A 23,760-nucleotide genomic window follows, 5' to 3' on the forward strand; every position below is an offset into this window, starting at 1 on the left:
TGTCTTTTTTGGTCATTTTGTTTCTTTTCTAAGTAATTTAGTTTTTTTCTGTCATTTTGTGTGTTTTTTCAGTCATTTAGTGTCTTTTTTTTTGTCATTTTGTGTCTTTTTATGGTCATTTTGTGACTTTTTAAAGTAATTTTGTGTCTTTTTTTGGTCATTTTGACACTGCCTCCAGCGGCCCCCAGGTATTTTGAGTTTGAGACCCCTGGTGTACAGAGTGTGATCCAGTCCTTGTTTCCCTCCCATCTGCAGAATGTTTGAGAACAAGATGAAGGAGCTGGAGAAGGAGCTCTCCCAGAAGACCTCCAGTCTGTCTGAACTCAAGCAGCAGCTGAAGGAGGTGGAGGAGCGCGAGGAGAGAGCTCAGATAAGCATCCGCCAGCTGGAAGATCAGGTACGGGCCAAATCACTATTTAATTAAATTACATGAGAACATTCAAGTGCAGATATCATATCTCCTCTCCTGGGGGAGTCAATAGCTTTTTTTTTCTGTGTGTGTGTGTTTATGATGTGACCTCACACTCGGGTCAAATATGGAATCATGTGTTTCAACACATCCACTAAAACGCTTTAATTTAGTGGGTTTCATAATTGTAATATTCTTGTTCTAACAGTTTGCTGTGAGTCTGTTTTTACAGATTGCACAACAGTTGCTCATGTGGGTTTAAACTGATTATGTGCAGGCTGAATGGCCCTTTGGTTTTGGTTCATCACGCGCATCATTTCAAATGGGTGTATGAGATAAAATAACAAATGCCTCGTCTGTGGGGAGACTTTGCAGTTACAGATGTTATTCAAAGCAACTACAAGGAACTTTTAGATAGCGATTTTGGGCGGCGTTAAGAATAACTAGTACATGGAAGTAGCACGTCGTCTCGCTGATGATCTTGTTTGGGTTTCAGGCTTTTCTTTTATAATCCAAGTCGAATCTGGAAGAACCCAGTTGACTACATGGCAGGTTATTTTTCTCAGACTTCGCCACAGAACTCACAAAGACATATTCAGCTGTTTCAGCAGGCTGTAGTCATAACAAACAAATTCACCTTGATGTGTAAATTGGAGTTATCGTTTCAAAGAAAGTAACCTAGTTTAAAAGTCTTACTGTTCAGCTTGTGTTTCTGACAGGAAAAAGTTTTTAAAAGTGCTGTTTGAATGTATTTAAACATTGTTTTTGTCATTTCTTAGGTGGACATGTTAAAAAGCTTTCCTACTGCTGCAAAGACAGGAGAAGGACTCAGCAGGGAGTTCCAGGCAATGAGGTTTGTTTAACAATCTGAACTGTTGTCAATGAGTAATAGTGCCAATATTAGGACTGGTCAGTTTGATTGATTAGACCATTTTTAGCATATATGACATAAATGACCCCCTCAAAAAAAAAGTCATGCTATAGTATGTGAATTTTTGTCAAAATTTAATATGCCTGAAAATTTTTTTTTTTTTTAAATGATCCAATTATGCACTGTTGATATATGCAGTATTTTTTTAACCTAAAAAATAGTCAAAATACACCATATTATGGGAGGTCCAAAAACGACCCCCTCCAAAAAAGTCTATAGCATGTCTTTTTTTTGGCAAAAATGGTCAAAATTTAAAATGCCTGAAAAGGTTTAAAATGGGCCAATTATGGTCTCCTGATGCATGTAGACGTATAATTTGTCCAAAAGTAGCAGAAAAACACTATATTATGGGAGGTCCAAAAATGACCCCCTCAAAAAAAGTCAATGTCGATTTTTGTCAAAAATGGTCAAATTTTAAAATGGCTAAAAATGATAAAAAATGGTCCAATTATGCACTGTTGATTCATGCAGTAGTAGTTTTTGTCACAAAATAGCAAAAATACACCATATTATGGGATGTCTAAAAATGACCCTAGCATGTCGATTTTTGTCAAAAATGGTCAAAATTTAAAACACCTAAGAAGGCTTAGAATGGGTCAATTATAGTCTGTTGATACATATAGTAGTATAGTTTGTCCAAAAATAGCGAAAAACACCATATTATGGGATGTCCAAAAAAGTCATACTATAGTATGTTGATTTTTGTCAAAAAATTGTCAAATTTTAAAATGCCTAAAAAGGCTTAAAATGGGCCAATTATGGTCTCCTGATACATGTAGAAGCATAATTTGTCCAAAAATTGCAATAAAACACCATTTTATGAGATGTCCAAAAATGACCCTCTCAAAAAAAAAGTCATACTATAGTATGTCGTTTTTGGTCAAAAATGGTCAAATTTTAAAACATTAGAGCATAATATGGCCAGAAATGAAAGAAAAATATCATATTATGGATGTCCAAAACGTGAAATGTGTCCAAAAATGCCATAAAACACCATATCACAGCATGTTAAAAAAAAACACAGTAGAACAGTTTCCATCCTGTGAAACACATTTTAATAAAAACCTCCTTCTGCTGTCTCCTCTCGTCTTCAGATTGGTCAACACTGAGCTCCAGAAGGAGAACTCAGAGCTGAAACAACGGCTGAACGAGTACAGCGAGCGATACGGTGAAACGTCTTCCAAACAAGGTGAGACTCCCAAACACTCTGTCGGTTGTTTCCCTGAACATGACGCTCCTGCAGATATATATCGTCACACTGTTAAAATAATAATAATAATCGCCTAAGTCATTTGTCAAAAAATATTTTTTTGCCTAAATCATCTCCTCATAGCCACCTATGGTAAAATCGCCTACATCCTCAGTTGATCAGATCATGTGATTTTAGCCCTTTAAGATAATGACCTATGTCAAGTGTGTGACTTAAGCGGATTTATTATGCCTAAGTCAAAATAAAATGTGACTTAGGGAATTTTTTGAACATGCCTTTGTGACTTAAGCAAGATATGGTAACACTTTATTTTGAAGGTGTCTACATAAGAGTGACATGAGCGTGTCATAAACATGACATGGGATGTGTCATGAACATTAATGACACTTTGAAGTAACATTAATGCTCATGATACTTGTCATGTCATGTTTCTGACAGGTTTGTGTGACACCTTCAAAATAAAGTGTTACCATATCTTGCTTAAGTCACAAAGGCATGTTCAAAAAATAGCCTAAGTCATTTATTTCTCTTAAGTTACATAATTTACACACAGTGTTATTTAGGGCTGTGCCATATCGTATCGTTCACAATAATATTGGTATATTTTTTTTATGGTTAAAAAAATGCATATCATGATATTGGCAACGTTCTTACTTATTGATGTAGTGGTTAAAGTGGTTTTAATCACAAAAAGCTACTTACTCTCTGTCGCTAAACACATGCAGCTTTCAAAATAAGAGCACAGTGTATTAAGAGAATCCACCACCAGAATTGACAAGAAGACTGTCAAAATAAGATGCCTTAAATGAAACATACAAGAACCTTTATTCTCCTTTACAAAATTCCATTAAAATATGCCCCCGGAAGCCCTAAATAGTTATTTTTATTATTTGCTCATACTCAAGAGTCAAGAGTAATTTTTTTGTATTTGGCAACTGTTGCGATTTGCACTTCATACTACATTTTAGATTTTTATTTATTTATACAGACTAAAAAAAACATTTTCTATATCTTTTTAAGTATTTCCTAATATCGTCAAGAATATTGTTATCTTTTTTGCTCCACTTTAGTCTTATTTATTTCATTTTAGTACTTATTTTGCATTAGTTTAATGTTTGTTGTCACTGTCCATTTTATTTACTCATTTTCTTTGTGTGAATGAATGTATGTTCGAGGGGATATAAATGAAAATGTTTGTATATTCGACATAAAGTTTGATATGCAGTTGAAACTTCAATAAAAAATATTGTTGAAAAAAAAAAAAAAAAGAATATTGTTATCGCAAAAATAGCCTGAAATATCGTGATATTCTTTTAGGGCCATATCGCCCAGCCCTAGTGTTATTACTATGCCAATAGCCATCCTTAGTTACATCCTTTTTGACTGAAATGATCAATGAATGTCATATGTTACACTTTTGGTGAAGTTTTTTGTGTTTCCTGCAAAACTTGAAAAAATGACTTAGGGGATTATTTTAACAGGGTGACGATATTTACTCTCTCTACTCTCCTGTTGTGTTCTCAGACTACGGGAAGCTCAAACACCTGCTGCAGGCTGCCCAGACGGACAAAACTAAACTTCAAGCTGAGGTGAAAAGGCTGAAGAAGGAGCTGGAGAGCTTCGACCCGGCTTTCTTTGAGGAGATCGAAGACTTGAAGTACAACTACAATTTAGAGGTGAAGAAGAACGTTCTGCTGGAGGAGCAGCTGAAGAAGGTCTGTGCTCGCCTCGGTGTCCAGGCTGAACTGCCCAGCGTCTCCATCAGCTAATCAGGTTACTGTGCCTTTAAGAGAAAACCACACCTGAATGTTTACCTGGCTGCAGAACTTTTCAGGTGATTTTCAGTCTAGATCTTTAGTGCTGGGTGTCAACAAAAATGAGTCGAGAAATGTCTAATCAGTCGAGATGGTGTTGTTTTTTTTAGGCAGTCATCAAAAACGTTAATCTTTGGATGCTAAAATGTGAAAAGGATCATAAAAAAGAAAACATCTTTAGATTCAAAGGTTTATTTTTCTAGTTATTGGAATGGAAATTCAGGTCACGAGTGTGGGAATAAAAACCATGTCATAAGAGTTAAAAAGTAACTTTTATCAATCTGTTTTGCATGTCTTTGTACAGAATAAGTACAGTTATAATGACATGAATCATAAAAAAAAGATCTCTTATATGTTATTTTTAAAGTTGAAACAAAATTGAATTTAAATACAACACTTTTCTTTGCCATTAATGGGAAAAAATGGGTCTCCATATGCTTCTACCTTTACTTGCAGCCTCTCCTGTCCTCTCCTCTCTGCTCTGTGTAAACTTTATATTTCTAGTCATTGGAATGGAAATCCAGGTCACTAGTTTGGGAATAAAATGAAAGTCATAAGAGCTTAAAAAGTCACTTTTATTGATCTGTTTTGCGGTTTAAAAATTGTTGTTGTTTTTCAGCTCTTATGACCTATTTTTTCTCATTTATAAAGTAAGCTCTGTCCTTAATCTCGGTTTTGTTTTTAATAGAAAATGTTTTACAAGAAATGAAATCACAATTTAGCGGGTTAAAAGTACTTGGGTTTTTTTAGCCATGCAGATAGTTTTGGTTTTATTTTTACTAAAGTTTTGGGGAATCAAAGACGTCTTTGTGCTCCGTCTCAACATGGATAAAGTAACACTGTCCACTCGTGTTTTTTTAAGGTAATGCAGCTTTAAATTAAAGTCGTTTTCTGCCTCCATAAGGCAGCTATTTTTGTTAATACTCAGCTCTTGGTTTGGTGATGTAACTCACTGCTGTATGTAGCATATTTATTTCTTTATATTTGTACAGTTCTGATGTGTTATATTTGTCAATAAAGCTGCTTTTATACCAGTCAAAACTGTGGAAAATAAATGTTTAAATACTTGTCATTTATTCTTCATTTAGCAGTAAACATACAATATTTACAGGATATTAATGGAACATTTTGAACAACTTCAGTTGCTAAATAAATGTCCAGTTGGTCTTTTTTTTTTTACAGTAAAGCTGTTCACAAAGCAAACGTCAAACTGTTTTTCGAGCCTTAAAATCTGGAATTATTGGCAAGAATACCTGGCAGCTGTCGTCAAAGTGACAAATCCTCACAGTCACAAAAAAAAAGGGAAAGTTTCATCAACTCCGACTGATTTAGGAGTCAAAGTGGACGTCCTGCAGCCGGCCGAGGATCTGTCCCTTCAGTCTGGAGAACGATGTGAACAAGTCTTTGCTGTTGTTGTATTCTTCAAGCGTCCCGTCGACGTTAACGACCACCGAGCGTTCCCCGAGGAACGTTTCTCCGTCCGGCCACCTCAGGCCCAGGTGATGACGATGAACCTGACAACACGTTTCATATATTTATATTTTCATTTGTTATAAAAACACATCTCATAAAGTGTTGGAAACCTTCTTATTCTAAAAAATGTGTCTTAATCCTCTGAACCCCAACAAGCCGTTTCAGAGCATTTTTTGCTCCTAACGTTTTAATTACTGCAACATTGTACTTCACTGCAATATATAAAATATATATATATATATATATATATATATATATATAAAATCTATTAAGTCTATTTAGCTAGATTAGATCTATTTCTAGCTGGCTAGAAGTGGGAACTATTCAAACATGTCTGTGTGCAGAATAACACAGAATGACAAAAATCATTTTTAAAAAGTTGAATTTTTCTTATTGTTTTAATTGGAATAAAAATACACAATAATGGGGGCGGGGGGATTATGATCTTCTGATACATGCAAAAGTATAATTTAAAATTCATCATATTATGGGATGTCCAAAAATGACCCCTCAAAAATGGTAACAATTTAAAATGCCTAAAAATGCTTAAAATTGGTCAATTACAGTCTGTTGATACATATTAGAGCATAATGTGGCCAAAAATGACAGAAAACACCATGTTATGGCACAGCCAAAATGACCCTCTCAAAAAAAAAAGTCATACTATAGCTGTGAATTTAAATATACAACACTTTTGTAAGTGCCTCAAAGTGTTACGAACATTGGGGGAAAAAATGAATTTCTACATATTGTACATAATGAAGTATTGTCATGTTTCCAGTCTCTCCTGTCCTCTCCTCTCTGCTCTGCTCTGTGTAAACAGCCTCTCCTGTCCTCTCCTCTCAGCTCTGTGTAAACAGCCTCTCCTGTCCTCTCCTCTCAGCTCTGTGTAAACAGATTCTCAGTGAATATTTGTCATGTGACCGTTGGTCTCAGCAGAATCAATCATGTCTTCGGTGTCTCTGAGGAGCAGAATTTAATGTTTTTAACAGGATCTGGTTAGTGCAAACACTTTGTTTTTATTGGACACGTTTTAAACGAGACGTAGTGATTTTGACACAAATGCATTCTTTTTCTAATAGAAACTTTCATAACCAATGATCCATTCAAGTTCAAATTGCAAAGATAATGCCTGTTTTTTCTGTTTCTTTCTATGATAGTCAATGTATTTTTGTTCCTGGGGTTCAGAAGGTTTATAAAGTGTTAATAGTTAATAGTTGAACCTTGATGAGCGTGCCGTCGTTGCAGTGCCAGACGATGCCCTCCACTCGGCCCTCGGGACTCTCCTGGAACCAGGAGCAGAGCTGCTGGAAGTCCACCGGAGGAGGGTTTCTGATCCGGACACTCCCGTGAGACACCAGGCAGTGCACAGGCTGCTTCTTACTGCCCAGGCCTGGAGACAATTAGAATAATAATTATACTTCTATAACTATAAATCAGTGCGTCTGTAATCATTTTCTAGAGTGTAAATGTCTCCGTAAAACAAAAGGCATTCAATTTCATTACGGACAAACTATATTATTGCCATTATACAGTCATGGGAAAAATTATTAATAAACCATTGTTTTTCTTCAATTTCTAGCCATTTTCTATGGTTTTCTTGATAATGATTTTGGTTATTATCAAGAAAACCATGGAAAATGTCTAGATATCAGCTCTTAGATTAAACTCTTATGAGCTATTTTTGTTGTTATCATTATATTTGTCCAAACAAATGTACCTTTAGTACAAAATTGGACAAAATAGCCAGATACTCCAGAGGGTTAAATGACATGAAATCAAAAGATACGGAGCATCATTACCGTAGGGGTTCCCGTTGACGTTGGTTCCGATGAGCTCCAGAGTTTGTTCCAGGAGCTCGGCCAGCGGGACCGCTGCCACTTCTAACACGTCTCCATGGTCGGCGCTGGGCCGGAGGAGCAGAACCACCCCGAGCTCTGGGTCCACCACGGAGGAGTGCCAGCAGTACTGTTTGTTCTCCTTCTCCACAGGAACCCAGCCTGAACATACCAGGGACACAGCAAGACACATCAGGAATCTTCCTGTTTTCCTTTTTGTGATCCAAAAACGTTTATAATTTTATTTCACCCATGAAAACAAAACCTGTAATAAATAATAAACAACCCATATAACACAGTCATTTCTCTCTGCCCATCTACCCATCCATCCATCTATATATCTACCCATCCATCCATCCATCTATATATCTACCCATCCATCCATCCATCCATCTATATATCAACCCATCCATCTATATATCAACCCATCCATCCATCCATCCATCTATATATCTACCCATCCATCCATCCATCCATATATCTACCCATCCATCCATCCATCCATCCATCCATCCATCCATCTATATATCTACCCATCCATCCATCCATCTATATATCTACCCATCCATCCATCCATCCATCTATATATCTACCCATCCATCCATCCATCCATCCATCTATATATCTACCCATCCATCCATCCATCCATCTATATATCTACCCATCCATCCATCCATCCATCCACCTACCTACATATCTACCATCCATCCATCCACCTATATATCTATCTACCCATCCATCCATCCATCCACCTATATATCTATCTACCCATCCATCCATCCATCCACCTATATATCTACCCATCCATCCATCCACCTATATATCTACCCATCCATCCATCCATCCATCCATCCATCCATCTATATATCTACCCATCCATCCATCCATCCATATATATATCTACCCATCCATCCATTCATCTATATATCTACCCATCCATCCATCCATCCATATATCTACCCATCCATCCATCCATCCATCCATCTATATATCTACCCATCCATCCATCCATATATATATCTACCCATCCATCCATCCATCCATATATCTACCCATCCATCCATCCATCTATATATCTACCCATCCATCCATCCATCTATATATCTACCCATCCATCCATCCATCCATATATCTACCCATCCATCCATCCATCCATATATCTACCCATCCATCCATCCATCTATATATCTACCCATCCATCCATATATCTACCCATCCATCCATCCATCCATATATCTACCCATCCATCCATATATCTACCCATCCATCCATCCATATATCTACCCATCCATCCATCCATCCATATATCTACCCATCCATCCATATATCTACCCATCCATCCATCCATCTATATATCTACCCACCTCCAATACTTCAGTCAGGTATATCAACCTCCCACTGTGCAATATAAATAAAAGTGGAATATCAACTGTTGAGTCAGTCTATATAGTTCCAAATGTTTACGTTTCTTCTTGTTTAAATTGTTAATACTTTTATATGTATTCATAATATTGCTTGTTCATTATTTATTGTAATTTTATTGATGCTTCTTTCTATTTTTGCTGCTGTAACACTGGAAATGTCCCTGTGTGAGACTAATAAAGGAATATCTTACCTTATCTCCTATTTATTGATAACAGTTGCAAAAAAGCTCCTGAACACTGTTTAACTTATAAACAATCTAGTATTTTGTTACATTTTGCTTCATCAGGCAAGTAAATAATAAATAGATGTTATTAAATTCCAAATTCTAGTTATACTGAAGCACTTATGGGCTGTTCATTTATCCATTTCCTGCAGCAGCTGACACTGTTCTGGCTGCAGCCTGAGATCAATGTGTTTTATTAAATTAAATGCAGCTGTTGCTTAATTTAATGTTGTTAGTGTTTGGGAGTTTTATTCCCACACTGAACAATTAGAACGATCACTTTAGATTTAATCGAGCATGAGGCGAAACCAATGCAGCCTGCAATGGCAGCAAGGTTATTATAGTGAACAAAAACGAAATAACGAAAAGTTTTTAAAAAAACAATAACTAACTATAACTGTATTTTGTGGTTACAAAACTAACTAACTAAAACTAACTACATTATAGTGAAAATGTCCTTCGTTTTAGTCTTTGTCAACTTTTTACATACGTAAACCTTTTTGGTTGATATGAAATCTATTTCATCTATCTGGTTTTATGACTTAATAAACTTATTGGGGCTGAGATGGATCAGACAAAGGAAATAAAGGAAACATTTATTGGGACTTTTTTGAATCTCGCACCCAACAAATACCCCATTACAGAAAAAACTAAAACTAATAAAAACTAAACTAAAATTCAGCATTTTCCCCCCCAAAAAACCAACTAATTAAAACCAGCAAACTCACTCTAAAAACTCATTAAAACGAACTAAATTTGAAAAGAAAAAAATCACAACGAAATTAAAACTAAAACTAAAGACAAATCCAAAACGATTATAACCTTGAATGGCAGTAAATCTGAATAATTGTATAATAATTTAATATCTGTATTTTACATGATGAATAAGCTTCAGGACCTGGAATGTGTCCGTGTTCATCAGGGACTGGCTGCCCGTTGAGATGTTTAACTCTGTGTGCAGGGATCCACGACTCTGGAACCGACTTAAAATCCTCCTCCACGTTCCACGTGAAACCTGAAGAAGAACAAGAAGATCTGTCAAACCTTCCTGCAGAAATAAAACATGCAATGCACAAAAGTACTGGACATAAATTCTGATATAAACTCGTCTAAGTGAAGCTGAAATACCTTTGCAGCTGCGGTGAGCGTGCTGGTACTTCTTGAACCTTTTCTCCGCCTGTTTGTTTGGTTTCCTGTCGAGTCGAGCCCAGAGGTGAGGCTGCCCTGCAGGAGGAACATTATGAGGTTTAGTCCTCTTCACGGCAAGAAAATTAACTGATTTATGTTAGAAATACTCACCTTTGTAAACTGTAACATAACAGCAGGTTCCGTCTATTTTTTCTGTGGCGAGAGCACAGTCAATGTTGGCCTCCAGAGCCACGGGGTTCACGGTTTCTGTGGCAACAACCTGGAATTGCTGAAGAGAGACACACAAGATTAACTGCTGCTAGTGTTAGATAATACAACTGATATTTGATGATAGCCAGGGCTGCACGATGATGACCAAAATGATAATCACGATTATTTTGATCAATATTGTAATCACGATTATTAATCACGATTATTCATCATGTTAGGGAAAACATCTATATTTTTATTGCGCTACTTTTAAACAAACAATAATAATAATAATAAAAAGGATATGTTTATTTATCCAACAGTGATAATGTCCACTCTGCTTCATGCTGCTGCATCAGCAGCTTCATTTAAAAACTAAAAAAAGCTGCAGCATCATCAGCTGGTTGTAGTTTATTAATGAAGCATCAGCAGCTGGTTGTAGTTTATTAATGAAGCATCAGCAGCTGGTTGTAGTTTATAAATGAAGCTGCAGCATCAGCAGCTGGTTGTAGTTTATTAATGAAGCATCAGCAGCTGGTTGTAGTTTATTAATGAAGCATCAGCAGCTGGTTGTAGTTAAATAATAAAGCTGCAGCATCAGCAGCTGGTTGTAGTTTATTAATGAAGCATCAGCAGCTGGTTGTAGTTAAATAATAAAGCTGCAGCATCAGCAGCTGGTTGTAGTTTATTAATGAAGCTGCAGCATCAGCAGCTAGCTGTAGTTTATTAATGAAGCTGCAGCATCAGCAGCTAGTTGCAGTTTATAAATGAAGCTGCAGCATCAGCAGCTAGTTGTAGTTTATTAATGCAGCATCAGCAGCTGGTTGTAGTTTATTAATGCAGCATCAGCAGCTGGTTGTAGTTTATTAATGCAGCATCAGCAGCTGGTTGTAGTTTATTAATGCAGCATCAGCAGCTGGTTGTAGTTTATTAATGCAGCATCAGCAGCTGGTTGTAGTTTATTAATGCAGCATTAGCAGCTGGTTGTAGTTTATTAATGCAGCATCAGCAGCTGGTTGCAGTATATAAATGAAGCATCAGCAGCTTGTTGCAGTTCATTAATGAAGCTGGTTGTAGTGTATTAATGAAGCTGGTTGCAGCTGTTTGTAGTTTATTAATGAAGCTGGTTGCAGCTGTTTGTAGTTTATTAATGAAGCTGGTTGCAGCTGTTTGTAGTTTATTAATGAAGCTCGTTGCAGCTGTTTGTAGTTTATAAATGATGCTGGTGTCAGTTTTTCTCACCTGTCCGTCCCGTTTTCTGGACTGTTCTTCTTTCACCTCCGTGAGAAAAACACACGGTATCTTCTGCTGAACGGAGCCCAGGCGCCTCATTTTTATTTATTTATTAATATTAAAATGGCACCGTACAGTAAAGTTCACGTTTATCTCTGAAAACAGCACAAATCTCCACGGTGTGTGTGTGATTTTCGCATGGAGGAGACTTCCGGTAACGTGACGAGCTTCTTCTTCTTCGTCGGTTTTGTGTGTCTGCAGACAGTAAACTGCTCATTAGCGCCACTATGCGGTGTGGATGAGAATCTCTCTAAATCAAATAAACTCAACTTTAAGTAACTTTTTTAATAAATAACATTCCCTGAATTTAAACAGCATTTAAAGACCCCTTCATAAAATTGTTTGTACATTTATTTAGCTGTTTTTTTTTTGTTTGTTTTTTTAAAGGGAGGAAACTCTCAGATCTCTTGCATTACAACAGTGTGGAAATGCAAGTTAATGTCATATATTTAATTGTTTAATCAAGTAAAATAATTTTTAAAAAGTATACCAAGAGTACTAAGAGTTGTATGGATATAATTTTATTATTATTGTTATTATTATTATTATTATTATTATTATCATTATATTACTGGATTATAATTATTGATGCATTAATGTGTCAATCACTTTCATGTTGAAGCTGTTATCAATCATTTTAACTACTTTGTATACTGCTGTGTGGCTTAATCTATAATATATTTTATAAGTTCATAATATTTTTGTATGAACAATCCAAAGCTGGAAATTAACGAGAAACCAATTTTTTCAAGTTCTGTTATTGCCTCTGAAATGTAACGGAGTATAAAGCAACAAAACTGGAATTACTCAAGTGAAGTCGCTCAGAGATTAAGTTAAATAAAGTACTTGAGTAAATGTAATAAGGTACTTAAGTAATCAGGAATTATGCTGCTAAAAACTCGCGTTTTATAGCATGTAAGCATATTAAAATATGATAAAGAACATATTTGGGGGTAAACTTACTGCTACATTTCAGCCTGAGAAGCGGTATGTTTGGAGGAAAATACCATAAAATGTATGTGCACTTTTACAATGAAAGAAATTATAATAAACTAATTTATGGACATGTATAACCACAACAGGAATTAATAACTATATTAAAGCATAACAAGAGATGAAAGATGTAATCAGATCCTTTACTTCAGTAAAAGTACGAATACTACCCTGTGAAATTACTCCACTACAGTAAAAGTCCTGCATTCAAAACTTACTGAAGTAAAAGTACAAAAGTATCAGAAAATGTACTTAAAGTATCAAAAGTAAAAGTTCTTGTCATGCAGAATGAACCCACTCAGATTGTTTCATATGTTCAAAATATATTATTGGATTATTATTATTATTGATGCATTTATGTAAGCAGCATTTTATTTTTTTAAAGGTTAAAGTACTCAATATACTGTTATGTGGTTTTATAATAAAAATGCATAATAATTTTAAATGGTTTTATGTTAAATTTCGATCAGAAAGTAACTAAAGCTGTCAGCTAAATATAATGGAGCAGAAATATAAAGTGTCATAATAATTCAACCATTGCACAGAATGTTGTTTAATTAAATAGAAACATTATTCTGATATTTATAATTGTATGGGTAAATTATTGACTGACTTATCTTGTTAAAAATGTTATTTCCTTACAGTGATTTTTCTAATATTTGGACATTATGCTGCTAACAAACTTCACATTTTATAGCAATTTCACCAAAAACTAAGTGCATTTATTATACAATTATAAAGAAGATACTTGGGGTAAATGACATGCTCACACACACTGAATAAAACCTAAATTTTAACCTTAAAAGCAGAAAAAAAGATGTAAAATGCATGGTTGGATTTACAATGCCACTGAGGAGTTTATAGAGAAGTATTTAACACATTTGCTAATGTTTATAGGGTCGCCTGGTGGCCGTCCACTTTAGAAAACTGTACACAGATGTTTCATAAAACTAGTTTGTTTTGATGTCTGGGTTCACACACAGCGTGATGTCACTGGAGTACTTCCTGTCCGGCTCCTCCTCCTCGCCGTCCTGCAGCTCCGTCTCGCTGTCTGCCTGCTTCCACATCTCCGTTTCTGTCTCGTCCTTCTGCTGCGCCACCAAGCAGAAGGTGAAAATATTCCTTTTTCAACAAAACGGAACAAAAAAAATCCCATTAGAAACATAATAAACAATTAAAGTATATTAAATAAAAGATACAACTTAAGAGAAAATGTATCCAAAGTAGCCACTGGATGCAGTATCAAAATGACAAAAACACAAAATTACTATAAAAAAGACACAAAATTAGCAAAAAAGACACAAAATTACAAGAAAAGACAAAAAAGACAAAAAAAATGCACAGAATTACCAAAAAAGACACACAATTATATAAAAAAAGACACAAAATGACACAAAAAAGACACAAAATGACACAAAAAAAACAAAATTACTTAAAAAAGAAACAAAATGACCAAAAAAGACACAGAATTATTAAAAAAGACACAAAATTATTAAAAGACACAAAATTACCCAAAAAAGATTGGGATTGGGATTGATATTTTATTTTTTCATACATGTTTTATCGAGAGGAAAGACTCACAGTTTGTAGTACCAGACGACTCCGGCGGCCGTCAGCAGCAGCAGGATGACAGACAGGATGATGAGAGCTGTCGGGACATCTGGGAATAAATAAAATAAGTTTATTAATGATTAAGACAATAACTAATTTGTATTATAAAGCTATAAAGCTTCTTTTTTTGTTTTTTGCATTAATCGATAATTTGTTTTTTCTTTTTTAATACATTTCTTTTCTTTTTTTAACATTAATTGTTAATTTGTGTTTTTTACATTCATAGATTTCCCCCCCCCCCCCCCCCCCCCCCCCCCAACAATTGTTAATTAGTATTTTTTTTTTTTTTTTTTTACATAATTCGATCATTTGTTTCTGACATTAATCAGTATTGGCCTGTATCCATTCTGACAAAATAATTTCCACTCCATCAGCTCGTTGTGGTGTTTTTCCGCCCCCTAGTGGCCAAAATTGTATTATTTCAGCTTTAAACTTTGGGGTCAGAATTTAATTCAGTAAAGGATAGATTTGAATTACTGTAAAATGGGGAAAAACAAATCATAACAATACAATATTTACTACGGGAATAAAATGTCTTTTTAATAGCTGTAAACTGGTTGCTGAAATTTAATTCCACAGCAAAAAAACAGTAAACAAAGCAAATAATTCAGCATTTTCTTGGGGAAAATGACACAACAGAGCATCATAATTGCATCAAATGTGAATTTTTAAATGCAAGAAGAAGGCCGTACCTCCCAGAGGAGGTTTGGTGGAGCCGGTGGGCCGAGGCGCCTCTGACTCAGAGGAAACAGAGAAACTGGAGGTGTGAGGAGACGGAGAAACGGTGAAACTGGCGACAGATTTTGAGGTGGGAAAGTGAGAAGGAGAAGTGGGAATATAAGTGGAGAAAGACTTCTGAGTCGGGGAGGTAGAGGTGGAAATCCTTGTTGAACGTGTCGTCCTGATCAGAAGATTAAAAGCTGAGGTGAAAGACGTCCGCTCAGGTGTTTTAGTCGTCTTTGAAGGTGGAAACGTTGTCGATCTGATCGATGTTGCAGCTGCTGTTGATGTTTGAGTCGCTGCAGTCAGGGTGGAGCTCTGTGGGCTCGCTGTGGAGCTGCTTTCCTCTAAATCTGCACGTAGGAGACGAACAAAAGTTTATATTCCAGTCGGATACAAAGTGCACAGTGCAGTAAATCACCATAATTAACCCTTTGATGCACAACATGGGTCTAAAGTGACCCGACAACGTTTTTATATTCTATATCTTTGCAATAAATTATTTTCATCATTCAGTATTCCAGGTTTTCCTCAATTAGTTTGTTTTTGATCATCATACATCCTAATTTCATGTTTCATATTCACTTTTTAGCTAAGAAGCTTGTTAAGCTAACTACTTAGCTAACTTCTTGGCTAATCAGCTAATTAGCTTGCTAAGCTAACTACTTCACTTGTGTTATGTGGAATATGTGAAATGTGATGTCTCTTTTTTATGAGAAATGTAACTTGGTGATCATGTACCACTACTGTCTATAAATGTGTAAAATTCAATAAAAATGTTGTGGGGAAAAATAAACTACTTAGCTAACTTCTTGGCTAAGTATTTAGCTAAGTAGCTTGCTAAGCTAACTACTTAGCTACCTTCTTGGCTAAGTAGCTTGCTAAGCTAACTACGTAGCTAACTTCTTGGCTAAGTGTAATAACACAAACTTTTTTTCTTCATAAAGTATGAGAGGCAAAATGGAAATAATGATCTGTTGTTATCAAAAACAAGATATTTAAAGAATACTTGGAATATTCAATCATAAAATAAGTTGATATCAAAAGATAGAGCACAGAAACACACAGCAGCATAAAATAACAATATTATATTAAATAACAATATTATATTAAAAACATGGGGAATGATTGAGGGTCATTTTTGACCCATGTTGTGCATTAGAAGGGGTCAGTATATTGTGCATCAAAGGGTTAAATTAAATACCTGATGCATTGAAGCAGTAGACACCAAACTTCTGCTGAAGGCCTGCCGCCCACGTCACCACGCCCGTTTTACTCTTTCCACAGTTTTTGTCGGCTGTGAGTCGCGGGATGACTGCGATCTGTTCTGCTATCCAGCCAAATCTGTAAATAAAGTGCAGATAATTAGATGAATGCATTGATTTTAAAGATGTGTTTCAGCTTTAACTCATTTAAATCAGCAGCATGATGTCACTCAGATGTTCCCCGGAGGAGGAGGACATCTTCACAAGCGTCTGAATCACTTGTAACGGACATTAAACAGACTTAATCCTGCAGCTCCAACAACAAATCATCAGATAAAGCAAAGGAACAGCAAGAGACTTGCTTGTTTATGAACAAATTATGGATCAGTTACATGATTTCTGCAGGGTAATTTTTCGTGTCGTGCTGCAGAACCTGTTGGATACAGATGCTGCAGGAACCGTTCTTGACATGTTGAGTCGATTTGTCTATTTCTGCTTGTTACATACAAAGTTTTCACTCCTGTTACATGCTAGGCAGAGGCAAAGTGCTGTGCATGTGTGTTTTCTCATTTCTGCACACATTTAGTAAATCTTTGTATAATTACACCAGGCGGCAACCTCCAGGTCTGAGCAGGGAGGCAAACCAGGAAGCGCCTTAAGCTGCATTCTACCAAAAATTCCAGCAGGGGGCGCTAAGTTTGGCTGCAGAAGTTTTTAGGTCCATTCATTTCAATACAACATGAGAAAACTTCTCACTTGATTTATTACCTCAAATATTTTTTTAGGACAACACTATGGTCTCAATCACTAGTAAAAAATATTCTTCAAGACAATTTGATGTTAATAGTTCAAATAATGGTTCAATTTGAAGGAAATAGAAGATAAAGAATCGTATGATTTGGGGCGGGGCTACCTTTGATTGACAAGTCACTAACAAGGCGAGCCGTCATCAGGAGAGAAGCAGAACAATGCGTATCCACGGCAACGTGTCAATTAAGTTATATATAACGTTATATAGATATAGAAAAGGAAATTTACCGGTTTGGTTTTACAACTTTGACTCTTTCACTGTATTTTCACTTAATGACAGTTTATTTGAATGTATTGTTCATTAAAATGTCTTGTTCAGTGTTTGGTTGGACTAACAGACACTCCAAGGAGTCGCTGCTCAGTTTTCTGATCCCATGGAAAATGTCTAGATATCAGCTCTAAAATGAAACTCTCATGAGCTATTTTTGTTGTTATCATTATATTTGTCCAAACAAATATGCCTTTAGTTGTACCAGGCATTAAAATGAACAAGAAATTGAAGAAAACAACAGTGGTCTAATATTTTTTTTACGACTGTATAAGAGATAAAATGAGGAGAACATCTACTTCTGTATTTTATATTTGACCTTATCTCTGGTTTTGGCCTGGAGTTTCAAGCCAGAACTTTAGAAGGAAGCTGACAGCAGGAAACAAACTGCTGAAGGTTTTACGTTGTGACAGCATCATGTGAAGAATCATGTGATTTGATTGATTAACAGGAAGATTAAAAGAACAACTCTGACATTTGGCACCCCTGGTCCGCAGTTTGTTTAACCCATTTAGGCCTAAAACGGCTGGAAAAAATGCCTGTCAAACCTCTGGGTGATTTTAAAATAAGCCCCTAAAACCTGAAGTCTTTCTGGAAATTCAACAGAAATGTCAAAATTTCCTACTAAATAATAGATTTTTCAGCCTCTGTAGCAGATAGAAATTAAATGAAAAAAGTATTTGAGAGCTTATAGCTGTTATATCTGAGCTCCCTCTGCTATTTCGATCATATTGTGTCTTTTTTTTTTTGTAATTTTGTGTCTTTTTTTGGTCATTTTGTGTCTTTTTTTTGTCATTTTGTGTCTTTTTTTGGTCATTTTGTGTCTTTTTTTGGTGATGATTTCTCCCACATGTATTCTGATGCATTTCATTGGCCAAGAGACCAAAAATAGTTGGAAAAAACTACAAAACGACATATCCGCTTTCCCGGCCTTAATGGTAGAAATGCGGTAATGCTTTCCCGGCTTCAATGGGTTAAATGGGTTAACCCATGCACCAACTTTCAAGAAGACCTCTTTATATTACGTTGCCGTGGTTGTGTTTATATTGGAGTGGATGAAAGGCCTGGTGCATCTCGTACAGACACTAAACATCAGATATCTGATCTGATCTGCAGCATCAGATGAGAGTGAGAACAGGTTGTCATGTTCTGTCTTCTGCACACTTTACCAAAGCACCACGCCTCTCCTCAACCAACAGGAGTTAAAGGGACACAGCTCAGGACACCATCCAGCCCTGATTCTCTGCACGTGTCTGGAAATTATATGCCTCCAACCTGAGCAACACTTCATGGTTCAAAAATGTGTTTAGATGGCTATCAGAAGCAATAATAATTATCAGAGAAAAGAGAGCCAGTTCAACAAAAGTCAGTCTCATAAAGTTACTAAACTATCAATTTGGAACTCTGATTAGTAACTCTGATTATTAAACAACTGATCATATTAATATTTAGTAATGGTTGAAGGAATTTGCACAAATTAACAAAGTCCATCTGTCGCATTCAACTGGGGACAAATAAGATCTCCACTGATTTTACACATCAGAGTCTGTTTACAGGTCTTCAGGAGTTCTACTGTATATGTGAAATACGTTATATAAAACCTAACCAAGTAGTTTGTTTCACAATGTTAACCATGTTACCTTAAAACAGCAGCTATTCACAACAAACTGAACCGTTATATTTACTAAGAGATCACACAAAGACATGCTTGGGTCTTTATGATATGATGTTCTTGCCATAAATACAATTATTGATTGCTGGATTAATGTTACTGCTATAAAGCTAGAAGCAGATGTTCGTACTTGCAGGTCTCCAGTCCTCGCTGCAGCGCTCGCTCCATCTGGTCTCTGGATGCGATGCTGAGGTTCAGATAGAAACAGGCGTCTCTGCCGGCGCTGAAGTTAAACGTGTATTTTCCTCCTTCGATCAGCAGGAAAACTCCTGCAGCTCCACCACTTTGAGGGACTGCAGACATTTTGCAAAAAACAACAAAAAAAAAAACAAGGAAATGCACATTTAATAAGCATGCAGCAACTTCAGCATGTCATGGCTTATAAAGAGTTCTGCTACAGCAATAAATAATATAAACTATGTGCAAAATATGAAGCCGTGCAAATGTAAAGGACCACATTGTATAATAGGGTTACTGTCCTTTAAAAAGCACCATGATTTGAGTTTATATTCTCATTTCATAGATCATTTTAATCTACAGTACATACTGTACTATAAAGCCTGCTGTAGTATACACTGTAAAAATTGTTTAATTTACAGTAAAAAAAAAGCTGTTGTTGACAGAACTTTACCGTAAAAAATACAATGAGTGGGTTTTCTACTGTGAAATTAAATGGTCATATCAGAAAAAACTGTAATTTAGACTGAGTAGTCCTTTTATTTTTTAGGGTAATTGTGTCCTTGTGACATTATGGTATTTCTCCTTTAATTTTACATGAAAAAACTGTTTAAAAGTTTTGGACTATTCCTTGATTTACGGTAATAAAATGCGTCTACTACGGTGATATTCATTTTCCAATTTTCACGCCGTATTTTTGATGAAATTTGACATTATGTAGTGCAATTTCTACAAACATTTTTTACAGTGTAAAACAGGCCACAGATCAGCCCCTGGTACTGTGGGTATATTAACATCAATAATAATAAAAAACATAATTAAGATTTTCCACATTTAACTTGTGAGTATTTTAGATTTTATTTTTATTTTTTTTACATTGATGAAAGATCCAAATGGAAGTAAATGCATGCATTCAAATTCATTGAATATTGTACAACCTCACCTGATTATTATTTCGTCATTTTGACTTACTGGATCAACATTTTGAACACAAAAAAACACACAAAACCACACAAAAAAATACAGAAACCACACACAAAAAAACATAAAACACACAATTTTTTTAAAATTACAAAAACATATATCAAAAACACAAAAACACAAGAAATACACAAAAAACACAAAAACACAAAAAATACACAAAAACCCCCACAAAAGCACATGTAAAACCACAAAACACACATAAATATTACAAAAACTTACAAAAACATAAATAAAAAACACATGCACCATGCAGCAAATCAAACAATCACAATAAAACCAGTATCTTAATCTACAGTACATACTGTACTATAAAGGCTGCTGTAGTATAGACGTGCACAGGCCACAGATTAACCCCCGGAACTGTGGGTAAATCAGTAATCAGTAATAATAAAAAAACATAATCATAACAGATTTTCCACATTTAACTTGTGGTTATGCTAGATTTTTATTTTTACTTTACATTTTTCATGTCTTTTTTATGCTTTTATCCCACTGTGACCAGAGAAATGATGATAAAAGATCTAAAAAGAAGTAAATGAATGCATTCAAATTTATTTCACACCATGCAGCAAATTAAACAATCACAATAAAACCACTTTTTGTTCCATAGGTGCAACAATTACATCAGAAAAAAAAAGCCACTCACCTTTACTGAGACTGGATTCAGACTGGAGCAGAAAAGCTGCAAAAGACACAAGTAAAAAATGGGAAAAAGGAGAAAATGTTGCCATTTCCTTTCTATATAATATATAGGTTTATAAGTGGAGCGACTGAAGCTGACGAGTTGAAATGTGCAGAAAAGGAAAAAGCCTAAAGAAGTGAAATGTGACAAGGAAACAGGAAGCCGAGGGGTCAGCTCTGCTCCATGGCCCTGCAGGAGATAACACACACACACACACACACACATCCACCTCCACTTTCTCTCTGTTTCATCCAAATGTTGTTGTTTTGGGAATCAAATCCAGGCAATATGACAAAAACAGCATATTTAACACGGAGATAGTTAGAAATAAGAACAAACTGAGGATTTCCAGGAAATATTAAAGCAGGACGACAGGAAATATTAGATTCAAACTGGTGTTCTGAGGAGAATAAATAACAGGTTGTACTCTGTTTATCAAGCTGGTGTCTTCTGAGACAAATATAGATGAAAAAAATGCATTTTAAAATAGATTTGCAGAGGTTTTCAGTGGATTGTGCTTGGCCAGCATCTCTCCCAGAGGTCGGAGAGGGAACTTCCTCCACGTTGTTCCTGTGTCTCTCCCTCTTTCTCTTTTTAGATTCATTTTTACTCTATCATCATCTCTCCTGTTCTATGTTAAATTATTTATTATTAGCCCCTGGTACTGTAGGTGCATAAATATCAATAATATGAAAAACATAATTAAGATTTTCCACATTTATTTTGTGATTAAATTTGATGATTTTTTTTTTTACATTTTGCATGCATTTCTGATGCTTTTATCCCACTGTGACCATAGAAATGATGATGAAAGATTCAAATGGAAGTAAATGCATGCATTCAAATTTATTTAAATATTGTACAACCTCACCTGATTATTAGTTTGTCATTGTGACTTACTGGATCAACATTTTGCACACAAAAAAACACACAAAAAGACATTAAACACACAAAAAAATTACAAAAAACTACAAAAACACACAAAAAACATTACAAATAACACAGAAAAACCACAAAGAATTACAAAAACACATAAAAAACACAAAAAACACATAAAAACACAAAAAACACATGCACCATGCAGCAAATCAAACAATCACAATAAATAAATAAACTATGAGATTTTTCTGCAATGTTCCTGCAGATTCACCTCAAGAAAAAGTGTTTAATCGTCTTCCTTCCTAACCGAATTTCCCTTCGGGGATGAATAAAGTAATCTATCTATCTTTTGCTTCAAACGGACACAGAGGAACAACAGTGCAGATCATCAAAGAAACAATCAGAAGCTGCATCGATGACAGACGGTTCAGAGGGTTCAAAGGTCCAGTACGTGCAAAAGTAAAGCAGTTATTGTTCTTTTCTTTGATGCAAAATGAGCTTGGAACTGATAATAAGTTGCAAAATACGGAAATTGTCATAAAACATTTGTATTAAACTAAACTAGCAGGCTGAACTCTACTGTTTCCTGACCTCAGGAAAGGCGTTTTGGTGCCTTAACCTCAAAACAGCAACATTATTTTTAAGTTAGACATGTTTTACCGTTGCTGATACTGATTTTAGATGGGAAATTAATTTATAACTCATATGGAGGCAGATAAAGTAATTTCTTTGAGCTGGAATGAAAATAAACCTTTTTTATGTAGATTGTTCAACGAATCTTCAACATTCTGCAAATGCAGCCAGAGAGTTACTTTCACAAACGTAAAACTTTATTGAATAATATTTAACATTATTATACATTATACAAACAATTTTATAAATGATAAGTGAGAAAAATGCAGAATAAATATGAATGGGGAAAAAAAGCTAAATCAACATCATTACTGTTCAGTTTCAGTCAGTTTCTGACTATTTAAAAATAAATAAATAAAAATAAGAGTCAACTCTGACTAACTGACTAACTAACTTGCTATTATAAAACTTTTTATCATTTATAGAAATCCAAAAGCCAGACTTTGGCCCAGAAGAACCATGTGAAAACAAAAGAAAACAATGTGATTCATCGCAGAACTTTCGTGCATCACATTTTTCGTAACTTCTGTTGCTCACCTCATGAATATTTAGCTTCCAGCATTTACGTAGATTTATTTCCTGTTTAAACTGTCTTTTACAACGCCTTACACCTAGGTCAGGGGTTTCGTAGCCTAAATTCACAGAAACTGCAGCTTTTTTTTAACGTGTTTGTATAATTACGTTTTAAAGCAGATCAAGTTTTCTGTTTGTTTGTCAGCAGAAGAAAAACTACAGGCCCAATTTTCCTGAAACTTCGTAGCGTAGGATAAGAAAGAACCCTTTAAATCAGGGGTCTCAATGTCAAATTACCTGGGGGCCACTGGAGGCATTATCAAAATGACCAAAAACAGACACAAAATTACTAAAAAAAAAAGACACAAAATGACAAAAAAAGAACAAAATGACAAAAAAAAAATACACAAAATTATCAAAAAAGACACAAAATGACTGAAAAAACACTAAATTACTTTGAAAAGACATACAATTACAAAAGAAGACACAAAATGACCAAAAAATATACACAGCGTTACCATAAAAGACACAAAATTATTTTAAAAAAGACACATAAAGACCAAAAAAGACACAGAATGACAGGAAAAAAACTAAATTACTTAAAAAAGAAACTAAATTACTTAAAAAAGAAAACTAAATTAATTAAATTTAATTTAATT

The 23,760-nt window shown here is 35.2% G+C and overlaps 3 protein-coding genes across 5 annotated transcripts in view; 1 reads left to right on the plus strand and 2 right to left on the minus strand.

Moving 5' to 3' along the window:
- Nucleotides 1-5,426, plus strand: part of cep290 (centrosomal protein 290) — a 93,487-nt gene extending 88,061 nt beyond the window's left edge. For all 3 annotated transcript variants that reach the window (XM_059336110.1, XM_059336111.1, XM_059336112.1), the window contains 4 exons: nt 256-397; nt 1,189-1,262; nt 2,435-2,529; nt 4,075-5,426. In XM_059336110.1, the coding sequence (XP_059192093.1) occupies nt 256-397; nt 1,189-1,262; nt 2,435-2,529; nt 4,075-4,319 (556 nt within the window). In that variant the 3' untranslated portion in view covers nt 4,320-5,426. The remainder of the gene's footprint in view (nt 1-255; nt 398-1,188; nt 1,263-2,434; nt 2,530-4,074) is intronic.
- On the minus strand, nt 5,420-12,126 carry rlig1 (RNA 5'-phosphate and 3'-OH ligase 1). Its single transcript, XM_059336114.1, has 7 exons — nt 11,904-12,126; nt 10,623-10,740; nt 10,452-10,547; nt 10,222-10,338; nt 7,640-7,837; nt 7,061-7,230; nt 5,420-5,878 (listed from the first exon to the last, which is right to left on the minus strand). The coding sequence occupies exons 1-7, from the start codon at nt 11,991-11,993 to the stop codon at nt 5,693-5,695; spliced, it is 975 nt and encodes a 324-aa protein (XP_059192097.1). The 5' UTR covers nt 11,994-12,126; the 3' UTR covers nt 5,420-5,692.
- Nucleotides 12,127-13,142: 1,016 nt separating this feature from the next.
- Nucleotides 13,143-21,600, minus strand: lyve1b (lymphatic vessel endothelial hyaluronic receptor 1b). The gene is made up of 6 exons (XM_059335836.1): nt 21,041-21,600; nt 19,364-19,526; nt 16,483-16,622; nt 15,251-15,631; nt 14,529-14,607; nt 13,143-14,069 (listed from the first exon to the last, which is right to left on the minus strand). Exons 1-6 carry the CDS (start codon nt 21,123-21,125, stop codon nt 13,898-13,900), a joined length of 1,020 nt encoding a protein of 339 aa, XP_059191819.1. The 5' UTR covers nt 21,126-21,600; the 3' UTR covers nt 13,143-13,897.
- Nucleotides 21,601-23,760: the final 2,160 nt, after the last annotated feature.

This window comes from Centropristis striata, chromosome 6 (genome assembly GCF_030273125.1).
Source record: "Centropristis striata isolate RG_2023a ecotype Rhode Island chromosome 6, C.striata_1.0, whole genome shotgun sequence".
Lineage (NCBI taxonomy): Eukaryota > Metazoa > Chordata > Actinopteri > Perciformes > Serranidae > Centropristis > Centropristis striata.